The sequence below is a fragment of the Pararge aegeria genome, chromosome 10, assembly GCF_905163445.1.
Source record: "Pararge aegeria chromosome 10, ilParAegt1.1, whole genome shotgun sequence".
In the NCBI taxonomy this organism is placed as follows: domain Eukaryota; kingdom Metazoa; phylum Arthropoda; class Insecta; order Lepidoptera; family Nymphalidae; genus Pararge; species Pararge aegeria.
The window spans coordinates 15,602,971-15,616,435 of record NC_053189.1 but is presented as its reverse complement, the minus strand read 5'-3'; the positions used below and the strand labels follow the sequence as shown (position 1 = coordinate 15,616,435).

Sequence of the window (13,465 nt, the reverse complement as noted above, 5' to 3'; positions counted from 1 at the left end):
CTCGCGATATATTCTTTCATATTATTTAACGTCCCAAAAAAATTTACGTATTTTTTAAAACACTGTATGTAATTGATTTTAATTTTTTTGTTTCTTTCAGTTTCGTTCCAAGTTACATTCTATGATCTTGCACAAATGTCAAAACGGGCCTATTACATTTTTCCGACTATAGTTAAATGTTTCATTCAAATGGCACATTTAAGACAAGAATGTTCTGTTTTATTAGGCAATCTTTTACGTATTCACGAACATTACTTCCCTATGTATAGTAGCAATGATAATAACGACATTTCCCAGTGCTTAAAGTATGGCCAGCCATTCTTTTCATAAACAATACTATAAAGAAACTTTGATGTGCGTACACATAGTAATTAATGGGGCACTGTGATTGGATTTGTAGCACTATGCGAAGCGTAAGTAGCTATCCAGCTACTTAATCTGTGCGTTCGTTTCAAAGAACGCTTATGGCCGTTCGTCTGCATGTTGTTTATGACTATTTTCTTCAACCTGTGCTTTCGAACGCACTGTTGGACCTTAAAGTAATGTTGTTTGATACGGGTGTAAGTCCCGTTGCGTCAGCATAACATTATTTTTTAAGTTAACTTCCTATGAAATATTTTTCGTGTCTCTTACATATGTGTTTGTAAGAATCCGTTATTCGATATTTAATAACCTAAGCATTTTTATTTCTTTTTAATTTTTATTTCAATGACATTATCAGCCGAATATTATGTAATACATCTTTTTTGGTTTAAATTAATGCTTTGTTGCTCAACGAGTCGCGAAGCTGAAGTGGCAATGGGCCGGGCACATAGTTCGGAGGAAGGTTGGACGTTGGGGCCCAAGGTGCTGAAATGGCAGCCCCTGGTAAGCGCAGCGTTGGTCGACCCCCAACGAGGTGGACAGACGACATTAAGGTAGCCGCTGGATCCAAGCGGCTCAGAACCGTGGAACTTGGAACTCCCTACAAAAGACCTATGTCCAGCAGTGGACGTCTATCCTAGTGATTAGCTTATATAAGACAACATATTAGTGGATAGAAAAGTGGATATAAACAGTAGACTTACAAGAAATTGTCATAAATTAGTGTTATTTGCATATCGCCTGCGAAACAGAAATCATTTGTGGGATTGAGTATACGCTTTTATAATAAGGTAATTTTAAAACATCTTTTTCGCGTTTTTTATAAGCGTTTATTAGGTTTTTTTTTTACAAATCCTGTGAGAGCCGCTTGTTTTTCCAGGCTAAAAAGCTGTCAATGTTACCTGATTTAATGCTTAGTAGAGGGTGAAAGAAGGACAATTAAACATTTCGCATTTATAATATTAGTTAGGATAAGGATTTAGTAGCCGGTAAAATTATGTCTTCAGGAATATCGTGGTTGTGATTATTATTAACTCTGACGATTTGTGTACCAATAGTATAGAGGTAGGCTCTGCATCCTTTATTTCTGTGTGCGGCACAGTGCCAACGTGTCTTCGCATCACTAACGACGTGCCGTCTGAATCTAAAGCCTTTGTAGACGATGACTGTACCACCTCTCGACGTAGTACTAAAACTGGCCTCTTGTGGCAGCTCGAGATTTAAGTCCTTGTCCTTATTTAACAATGCGTACCTTATTACCTTCTCACTCACATTCAAAGTATTCATAAAGAACTGTCTGCAAACATTATATACATTATCACGGTACACAAATGTGTATGTCAGGCTGAATTTCTTCCTAGATTCGTTTACAAGGCTCTTTTTAGGTTCCTCGAATTTAACTCTATGTACCAAATAGTCCCTTTGAGTTTGTCTATCGCTTAAACTCCAGAATTCGTTAAATAGATCGTTTTGGATCTCGCCGTTAATTTTGGCAACGCAATTATGATGGCAGCCACACGAATACAAAGGTTTAGGTGTCTCCGGTCTTACAATGGCGCGTTTTCTACAAAATTTAGTTTTTTTTTCGTCAGTTTTGATGGCACCAGTTTCAATGGGTACAGGCAAGTCTGGTGTCACAACTATTTGATTGACTCTTTGCAAAGATTGTGGTGGGTGCTCAGAATATGATCCTAGTAGATCGGGTGATGTGGAATCTGTAAAGAAGCGTTATTTTAATACACTTTCAACAGTTTTTGTATGTTTGATATATTTTGTTTTCTGGAGAAATAATATAATAAAAAAAATACTATGGACGGATTTGTAATTAAAATTATTGAAAAATTTACATTCACACCCTTTATTGAAATGATATGAGAGAAAATTAAAATAATTTTGCCTGGTGGGAGGCTTTGTCCGACAAAGACGTGCCGCTAAACGATTTAGTGTTCCGGTGCGATGCAATGTCGCGTAGAAACCGATTAGGGGTACGACTACCATACTCCCTAACAGGTTAGCACGTTACTGTCTTAAACTGCATCATCACTTACCACCAGGTGAGATTGCAGTCAAGGGCTAACTTGTAGTGGAAAAAAAATCCCTATTCCATGGCATCCCCAATACAATCATTATCGACCCATTACCTGGTCCACTACTGGGCCCAGACCTGTTAGTATAAGAAGGGTGTACGCCTTAGTAGACTTCACACGCCATTGAGAACATTATGCAGAACTCTCAGGTTTTCTCACGATGTTTGCCTTCACAGTTCAAACAAGTGATATTTGAATGCTTAAATTAGAAAGGCACATAACTCTGAAAAGTTAAAGGTGCCGTAGATCAAACTCGGTTCTCGCAAAAAAAATTATCCACTAGGTGCACCGCGCTTCTCTCGTATCACCATCTTATGTCATGTCATCTGAGATCTTTCATCTAATATGAACATCTGATGTCAGATTGAAAATTTGTTTAGAACTCGGCGTAAGAAATCTGCCTGGGTCTATCATGGTTGTGGTTATAACACACCCTGATGATTTCCCGATCTATTGTGTAGATAACCGCTTTGCAGCCCGTTCCCGGGAACTGTGACTTCCGCATGTCCATCGCGTATTCCGCCCAGCAACTCTGTGGACACTGTACCTGTAACCTGCCAATACTATGACGGTGCCACTTTTTTTCGAAGTGCCAAAGCAGGGTGCTGAAACAAATTTCACAGATTTCAAATCATCACATAGAAAGATTTTGATTTGAAAACCAAAACGGAGAATTTTATAGTTTTATCTGTAAAATAGGTAAACTTTGTGCCATCTAAAACCTCCATGTATTAAAGTGATGCGATATCAGCAGTTTAGGTTTTTTTGGATATTTGGGCTGTATCTGTACGGAAAACACGCAAAAGTGAAATATTCTGATGGGTCAAGCCATTTTGGATTTATTATAGGAAACTTGCACGGCAATATTGTTTTATGTTTTACCTTAATATTTTATATAATTCTTCTGTCAGTGTGCTTGTCACCTAGCTCATACAAAATAGCTGAACCGTTCCGATGAAATGGTGCTTAGACGCCTTAAAATAATGGCACTAAAATATCTTAGTCTCTGATACATTTCACACATATGCCCATTAACACTTAAATAGGTTAATTGTCCAAAACAATCAGTAACAGGTACTTTAATATTTTAATTTGTGTAAATTTTATATTTGTATTTTAAAATAATCCGACCTAACAATACCTTATATAATATTAAAAAAATTGGTATAGGTGTAAATACATATGAAAAAATTACAACCCGAATATTTCGAGATAAATACTATATGAAAACAATATCTTCCGACAAATTGGTGCAGATTCGGTATTTAAGGACTAATTCGGTATTTAATATCTAAAAAATATTTCCCGTAGGTTTCGCACTGAGTAACTAGAAAAACTTCCATCATTTTATTTGTATTAAATCAATACTGCTTTCTACTTTTAGAAAGACATCTTGGCAGAGATTGGAACGCTATATCAAACCGCTCTTTAATAATTCTTTCACGTGTAAACAGAACTAAGAAAGAACGTATGACTGCGTACTCTCTTGCTAAGAGCGAGACCGAACATGATAGGTCAATCAACCTAGTCAACGTCCTCAAAAGTAAAACGCTCATTAACAGGTTATTGGATTTTGGTCCTGATACTGTTTTATATACGTTTCCTACCGGACATTTACACACACAGCGGACATTTTATTAGCGCAACCTATTTACTTTGCTCCAATAAAGTTATTGTTTCGTTGTTTTGGCTGCATTAAACGGGTTTCACACACAAGCAAGGTGCTTATTGGACACGGTGAAGGTTTACGTAAATGATCATGAAATCACAGCACTGGAGGCGGCGTATGATTATGATTATTGTTGCAAGTAATGATTTCGTTGTCGTCATTCAAGTACAAGTGCGCTTTGCAGCCGTACTTGCTATGGCTGCCGCAGAACCAGCGGGTTTTCACGCCGAGCCTCTGTTGCCTGACGAATTTGAACCCTGCGATGACTATGATACGGGCTCCTCGATTGGAGTTTGTGAATATTGCTGGAAAATAAAACGTGTATTAGAATTTTAAATCAGGTATTAAGATCGCTTTTATTTTCTGTAGCCCTAGTACAAAATTTGTTCTCTTGTAATCGTAGGTCGTTGTAGAAACACTGCAACGGTAAAGTAAAACGTTATAACCTTGTTTAAAAGTTTAAAGTCGTCTACATTATTACAGCAGCACTCTTGGCGGAATGTTTGTGAAATAAAAAAATAAAGTACAGAATTTATGACTCTATTTCTAGCGAAATTAGGTCCACTTTACTTAGACATTAAAGTGTTTCTATATTCAACAACGATACCACGACTGCGAGCCACAACGTGTATACGGTACCAGAATTTATTTAATTATATTCAATTATGTTTGTGTAAATTCACAGTATTTATATTGATAAGTATGCCTTTTCAATATAAGATATCCAACTATTATTCAATAAAATAAAGTCAATCCACTAGGGTCTAGTTTAAGAGTTCATTAGTAAGAGAAGAAGATAGAGATATAGAGAGTAGAAGAAGAAAAGCAGCGTGGGGGTCATAACCATTTTTACATTTGTGTAAATTCTGTGCTACAGTAATCTTTAAGCTACATAATTGACAAGTCTAAAAAACAGAAATATTGTGAAAAGTACAGCATTACTTTCAGATCCGCTTATGAACCACGCAGTATCTTAATCAACTAGTTCGCGTTTCGTGGCTCAAAGAAAACTCTCCTATTTGCAGATTACTTACAGAATCAAAATCCCATAGGTCGTCACATGACATGATTCAAGTATGAGACGTTGTAAATGCAATTTTTTTGCCTGTTTGATGCATTCCAGGAGTCATCGGTTTCATCATAAATTAAAATTTATGTTTTAATTTACAGCCTGATGTAGAGGAAAAATCAATATAAATTTATTGAAGGTTAAAAATTCGTCAATAGGCAGTATAGTATAATACCTCGATGTATTTAATGTGTTTTTATACATTCCTCATTTTTATATTTAAACTTGTGTTATAGTAAGTCTAATATTACCTTCGGTATCATGTTATAAAAGCATATACTCAGCCCCACAAAGATTTTCTGACAAGACGATATGTCGATATCACTAATTTATGACAGTTTCTAGTATCTTTTGTTGTACAGAGAATAAATTGTTCAATGGTTAGTCCTCGGATAAATTGGCCGCTTTTTAGTATTATTTAAACTGTTTATTATTTTACAACATGGGTGGCGGCGGGTGGTTATGATCTGTGTTACACGTTATAATCTCGTTCTTGTCACTCAAATAGAGGTATGCTCTGCAGCCAAAGTTGTGTCTGCCGCAGAACCAGCGAGTCTTCTTATCGCACTGGAGTTGCTTAACGAACTTGTAGCCGGATATGACCACGATGCGAGCGCCTCTACTCGACGTTGTTATTATTGGACCTAGTGATGAAAAATAATATGATCTTTTGTATATATTACAGTCATATTCCAATCATGTAAGAAACAAAAAAAATAGTTATTTTATTACATAATGGATTGTAAAATTAATTGGTTTTTAAGTACAATAAAGGCTTTATTATAACTAATGTAATGAAAAATTTAATTATTTTTACTCTTTACGTAATATTGTTGACCTTTTGTTATAGTAATAATTGACGGACCGAGCAGATGGAGCACTAGATGGTAGGTGGAAAACAGTCACATATAAACCTGAGTCTTAGTAAATTTAGAAATTATAAATTCTTTAGGGGATCGAATCCAGGACCTACCATTTAAAAGACTACAGCGGTCACCATTGCGCTCGGGTTGTCTTTAAAAATGTCCTGAAATTGGTTCACATCAACTGAGCTGAAATTAAAGCATTGAATGTAAGCTGTATGTCATGTGACATAAAGCTTACAAGTGTTGTTTAACGTGTCTGACCCGTGGGAAATGAGTAGCCCACTCACTCTCTCTCTCTAAGGCCCATAAACTTAAAAAATCTTTTAATATCTTAATTACGTTAAAATAATGCAATGTTTGTGTCAGTAAATCCCACTTTAATTTAAAAAAAAAACAATTTAAATGTGGAACGTTTAATATAAGGCTTGGATTCGAGATTTATACTACCTAATTGTATGTGCTGTTTTGTAACAATCTGGTCAAATTTGTTTACAATTATACACAGTATTCAATATATAGTTTATTTATTTTTATTTATAGTTAAAAACAATTGACCTATTACAAACCATTCTCTATTAATACACTTAAAATAAAATGTCACGCTAATATGCCATGTAACAACACAGAAAGCGATGAATATTGTTATGTACAACGTACAACAAACAAAATTCATTTAAATTCAAAAAACGTCCTAAAGTTACCTACGTACAAAGTAAAACAATAAATAATAAGGCACACGAACAAAAATTTGTTAGTTATTAAATCTTATACATTGGTTATTAAATCCTTCAGTGCCTGAAGACGAAAGTCTTCGAACAGTGCGTGTTGCCAGTGATGACCTATGGTTCTGAAACATGGTCGTTAACTATGGGCCCCATAAGAAGGCTGCGAGTCACTCAGCGGGCGATGGAGAGAGCTATGCTCGGAGTATCTTTACGCGATCAAATCAGAAATGCGGAGATTCGTAGAAGAACCAGAGTTACCGACATAGCTCAACGAGTCGCGATACTGAAGTGGCAATGGGCCGGGCACATAGTTCGGAGAAAGGATGGACGTTGGGGCCCAAGGTGCTGGAATGGCAGCCCCGAACTGGTAAGCGCAGCGTTGGGCGACCCCCAACGAGCAGACGACATTAAGCGCGTCGTAGCCGCTGGGTCTAAACGGCACCACACGCGCAGTCTCACTTCACACCGATGAAATATTGCTAGCGCACACACTTTTATATAATATATATATATATGTATTTATTTCTATATTAAAATATTGCTTTATCCCGTTTCCATAATCATTTATTTTCTTCTTTCATTATAGGTTCTCTGGGGGCGATCGCTTAAAGCGATAAGATCTCATTTTTTTTTTTCTTTTACTGTTTCCAATATTTATTATCTTTATCCCTTAATTGTGTGCAATAAAGAACTTATCTATCTATCTTTTTATGTAGTCCCCTTGTGCGCCTACTCCAGACAATTATTGTGATGGAATTTATTAAAAAAATTCAGTCGCGAAAACCAGATCCAATACAGTCTATTTCAAAAATTCTTGTACTTAGGGTGTTTTTCATAGGAACTATTGTGCTATGTATATTTATATATATATGCTATTTTACATCACAAACTGCAGCTATGAGTGTTACGTTTTAGATGTCACAGTGTATCAGGGTAAAGGCGGATGGTTATGCTTATTTTTTAACTTCATTAGTCTTTCTACGCCTTCGCGAACCTTCTTCGTGATCACTGATGCCGTGCAGCCGAATCTGACTCTTCCACATTGCCACCTGGTTCGGAGGCCTACTGTGGTTCCGTGCCTGTGGAATCTATATTTGCCCACTTTTATAATGGGGTTCCCTTGGGACGACTCGCCGAATGTTATATCTGAAAGTATTACAAAATTAGAAGAAGGTTTTATCATAGTCTTTTAGCTTATGAAAATCTCCTGGCATCGGTTGTAGTGGTGGACCATATGAACATGCATGTCTGTTTGTACAAACGTAGTGAAAATTAAGACATCATAGACTTTCCAGCTCACGAATACCATTTATGCTCGTTTCACTAAACCTAGGCATAAGGCCTAAATCGATGCAAAATAAGATGAAGTCAAGGTTTTATCATAGACCTTCCAGCTCATAAAGACCATTTGCGCCCTTTTCGCTAAACCTAGGCATTGCCTATATCGAATGCTTAACGATTAAGGCAATGTCTGTAAAAAAAAACGTGTCACCAACTCTTCGGTAATATCTATTTGTGTATGTTTGATGTTAGCTAAGTAATCTGCATAAATTAAATAAATAATTAAATAAAAATGATACGACAATACACACATCGCCATCTAGCCCCAAAGTAAGCATAGCTTGTGTTACTAAGCTACTAGCTAGTGAATATTTTTTTTAATTTACACATGTAATACATACACAGTTACACTTGTAATACATTTACATATAAACACCCAGACGCTGAAAAACATTCATGTTCACCACACAAACATTTTTCCGGTAGTGGGAATCTACGCTACAACAATAAGTGTGTGGAATAAGCATGGCGATAGTACTTTCCCGGACGAGCTCTGTCACAAATAGCTCTACTGCTACTGATGATAATAATACACACTAGTATTTAAGGGAAATCAATTTAAACTCCGCTCGGGGCGACAGATCCGAATACAGTTGCCAGAATACACCCATCCTCGCGCAAGTGTCGTACGAGGCGATTAAAGGAATATAACGGAGAACAGCAGCGTCCTCCATGCTACTACAACTATCTACTACGACAGCCAATCAATAAGTCCAGCGTGGTGAATGGAAAAGCCCCTCGGGTTGACCGTAGTCCAGCAGCTAACTGCTATAGACAATTTATGAATTAAAACTAAGCGTCCATTTTAAAACTAAATTTTTAATATTAATTCTCGCAACACAATTAATAAAACAATATAAGAGCGCATAAATGTTTACAATTATATAGATATGCTTACTTACAACTTGCAAATCAGAAATTCTCAAATTCATTTTAAATGTTGCATAAGTTTAACTCACTGAAAAGACAGAGAGTGAGAGATTAATTCTCGCAACACAATTATTAAAACAATATAAGAGCGCATAAATATTTACAATTATATAGATATGCTTACTTACAACTTGCAAATCAGAAATTCTCAAATTCAAGTTGCATTAGTTTAACTCACTGAAAAGACGGAGAGTGAGAGAGTTTAAACAATCAAATGTACTGAGGATGATTATGGTTGTTGTTACTGAAGACTATGACGTTATAATCGCTGACGTGGAGAGTGGCCCTGCAGGCTGTTTGGTACCGATGGCAGCGGTATCTAGTTTTGAGTTTACCGCGCTTATGCTTCACGAATTTGTGGCCAGAAAAGATGATCACACGCCCGCCTCGCGACGATGTTGCGAATACTGCATCTGGTGGAGTATGAAGGAATGAATGAGTAATTGGACATTATAGAGAAAAAAGCCTGACAACGCGCATTGGGGCAGCGTTGCGTGTCTATGCTGTAATACCGTCTCTTCTACGAGGTATCTAAGGACAGTGAATATACAAACATAACAGAGCATTGTAAAAGGTTCAATATAGCGCTCTTATGGCTACATATCATTCTTTCCCAGGCAGCTAAAGGACAAAAGAAAAAACGATATTACACAGTGGGTGGTGTAACTATTATAAATTATAATAGATTAAATATCAACAGTTTTGTCTGTTTATTTTTGGATAGTAAAATTCAGATAGGTATATTTATTTAGATAATAATAATATAAAAACTGAAAAAAAACAAACTTCGAAGGATTTCAGTTTTATTCGATTTTATTTGATTATTTTATTTTAGCCAAGCCATTTAACCAGCAGTGAACTGTTATAGGTTATTGATGATGAATAAATACACTTTCAAGAAACCTCCAGACTGGCATGGCTGGCAAAATGATTTTAAACGTTGACATAATGTAAGTAGACACATAATGGTTGATACTACGATAGTAACATATTAAGAACATTCAAGCGAATTATTTACATGCTGTAAATTGATGCCAGTGCAGAGATAAATAACACTATAAGAATGACATCTTAGAAGTAAAGAAAATTACTTAATTTTCGTAAATTGTCTAATTAGGTTAGTTTAGGTTTAAAGACATTTATTCCCATAAAAAGACCTGAGTCACTTACATAGGAAACTTAGTTTTCTATAATAAATTAATACACTTCGCCATTAGACTAAACTAATTCAATTTTAGTATTATCTACTCATTCAATGTATTCGTCTTTAAATTAATTGGTATTACTTAATATATAAGAAGCTAATTTAGTTTTGAATACATTAATTATATAAGTTTATTGTACCGTAAACACATAATGTGTATATAAATACACATAACCTTAAATATTAAAGATTGAAAGACCTTTTTTGCAATTTTTAAAAGACGATAAGCATTTTTTTTAAGGAAAAGTAAGAGACATTTTTAAGCCAAAATTTAAAAAATAACTCTGTTGAAAGAAGAATTTATTTATTTTTAATTTAAAAAAAACACCTTTTTTGCACTGAATTTGTAACAATTTTATAATATTTTAATAGTGTTTTAACTATACCTATACCTATTTCGAGGAAATAATTTTATAAAATTAAAATGCATAAATAACAATTTTTCTAAACCGACAGAATATAAAAATTTATAAAATTATTAAAAAGTAATGTGTCAACTCTTGTTATAAAGTGTCTCATTGTAATTGGACCTTTGAAAAGTAGATCGAAACTACAATGTTTCCTACTAGATGGCGCTACAGTCGCTATAAGACTAATATATTTAATAATTTCGGCATCGGCAAAAGGAGAGCCTTAGTGGTCAAAGCGCTCACGCGGCGATTGCCAGAGAGTCGCAGGTTCAAATCCTGTCGGTTCCGAAAGATGTTTTTTATGCAATATAAATTTATAAAATTGAATAAGTAATAAGAGGAAAGAAAACCAAATTACTTTCATCTTTCTTGAAATGAAATGAAATTAAATGAAATATTTATTTTGCTAAATATGGGTTAATTATTGGTGTTTAGGATATAAAGTTCAAACATATTCTGTTAATACATTAACATGCAAAATTTAGACATTAAGATTTGGTTTAGACATTAAGTCATATTAATATTAATCTTATTTGTTTTCAATTATATAAAATAATGTTCTGAGATTTATAGTGTTATATTAAATCATTGTATTAGTTATTTAATCACAATTCTAAGTTTGAATGTCAAATAAATACAATTAAAATTAAATTAAATTAATTCTTTACTTGTCACCATGTTTATTTCTTTGATTTTGTCACAAAACTTTGTTTTTTAAATTTTGATTTAAAAAAGTCTGCGTGGGATATACACCGATTTTTTGGGCCTACGGCCTACACCCTTTTAATAGTGGGAGGTGACTTTTACCCTTAGTTTTCTCCTTAGGTCGTTCATGATTATGAAATTTGTGATACTTGAACACAGTGTTATTAACATTACTCATGAACACAGCAGACTTGCACCTTTTGTGGCGGCCATCATAGCATCGCCACCGTCTCAGTTTAGATGTTTGCTTGTTAAAGATAAACTTAAATCCGTCGAACAGTAGCAATAGGTCTCCGCGTTGCGTCGTCTCGAAGTTAACACCTGGAATTCATTAATAATTGTTGAAATATTTGTTGTTTGTTATTGTCTGGTGGGAGGCTTTGGCCGTGGCTGGTTACAACCCTACCGGCAAAGACGTGCCGCTAAGCGATTTAGTGTTCCCGTGCGATGTCGTGTAGAAATTCAAAATTCAAAATGTATTTTAAGTAGGCCTAATATTAGCATTAACGTCAAGTCTGTTTGTAGTCACTCTACCACCGGTCCGTAAGGCAGATTCTACCGAGAAGAAGCCGGCAAGAAACTCAGCAGTTGCTCTTTTCCAACATCAACTATTTACATTTAATATTTTAATATTAAACTTTCTATCCTTTGAGCGATGAAAGCGGAGCTGTATGCTTCCAAGCAACCTTGTCATTAAGAAATTCATCAACTGTATGTGGTAAGACTACCATACTCCTTCACAGGTTAGCCCGCTACCATCTTAGACTGCATCATCACTTACCGCCAGGTGAGATTGCAGTCAAGGGCTAACCTATGGAGGAATAAAAAAATGTGTTGTAAAAGTGACCTTTTTTTTACTACTACAAGTAGTAGCAGAGCTCGTCCGGGGAACTACTACCGGCCATAGTTATTTCTGCTGCCAAACAGCATTGTGAAATCGCTATGTAGCGATAAAGCCGCAAAATTGTATTATACCTTTGTTAAATTTTTATTTATAATTTTTAATTCAGTGTAGTTTAATTGCAATTAATAAAAAACAAAAACTGCAAGACTGTATATCTATATATATCCATGTAAAATTAACATGGATGGTGATATATCTATATCTATAGATATTATGTACATTTTATTCCACCAGGGGCGCCTGTGCATCACTTTCCTAGTACAGCTGTTTTAAATTTTTTCTCTTTATGTTTATGAGGTGTGCAATCGAAGTGTATTCATTCATTAATTCATTGTTACACTGCAGTGAAATGAATTAATTGTGAATTATAAAGACCAGTTTATCATTTCCCGGGATCTTTTTTGATTTAGTCCGTTGTTCAGTAAAACTTGGTTGACGCGTCTCGTCTTCACGAATTTGGCGCCTGGATATCTGTCGTAATAAGGTGTTTTAGGAATGTAAGATTTTAAGCTTGATAATGTATTCTCATCATCTGAAATTAATATATTAATATTTTTTTTTATTTGTTAGCTTTTCAAGGGAAACAAACAGTACTATTCCACATAAAAGTAATGCCGTATTTTCATATCACATAAACCAATGAAGTTTCCACAACTTAGTTATACATATACGAGAACATTAACCACAATTGTTCAGGAATAAGTACCTACCAAGCGAAAATTATACAAAAAAAAATTCAATTAAAACATAAACTTTAAAGCTTAAAATACTTATTTTGCCATAAAACATCACCTAAAAGTGCCAATTTTCACATGAAAAATGTCCGTCTCACAATATTTGCTGTTGAAAGCAAAGCACGCACGAGATAAAAAGTTACACATACATTAAATTAAAGCTTTATTTAAATTAGGGGCATTTGTGTTCGCTTTTAACCAGAGCTATAAGAGAAGGCGTTAATTTATTTTCATGACTTACCTAGTCGCAGCTTATCTCGGGGCAAGTTTTTCCATAGTGTAGTAATTTAAACTTAAGAAACGTGTTCTAAATCTATCATAAGTAAATCACACATATTATGTCCAATAATGTGGCAAAAGGTAGGTAATTACATGCCTCTATTTCTCTCATAGTATTGACATCTTAAGTGCACACGATATGCTAGATCTTGTGACGTAAATTTTGATACCTCTTCATT

General features: G+C 34.9%; 1 protein-coding gene across 9 annotated transcripts in view; it reads right to left on the bottom strand.

Moving 5' to 3' along the window:
* Nucleotides 1-13,465, bottom strand: part of LOC120626775 (protein tramtrack, beta isoform) — a 548,009-nt gene that overhangs the window by 22,178 nt on the left and 512,366 nt on the right. Inside the window, exon 5 of one of the 9 annotated variants that reach the window (XM_039894469.1) lies at nt 1,315-2,078. The exons of 7 other annotated variants lie outside the window; for them this stretch is intronic. In XM_039894469.1, the coding sequence (XP_039750403.1) occupies nt 1,330-2,078 (749 nt within the window). In that variant the 3' untranslated portion in view covers nt 1,315-1,329. Of the gene's footprint in view, nt 1-1,314; nt 2,079-11,415; nt 11,691-13,465 lie in introns of those variants that run through there. One more of the 9 variants, XM_039894512.1, reaches the window with a different exon arrangement.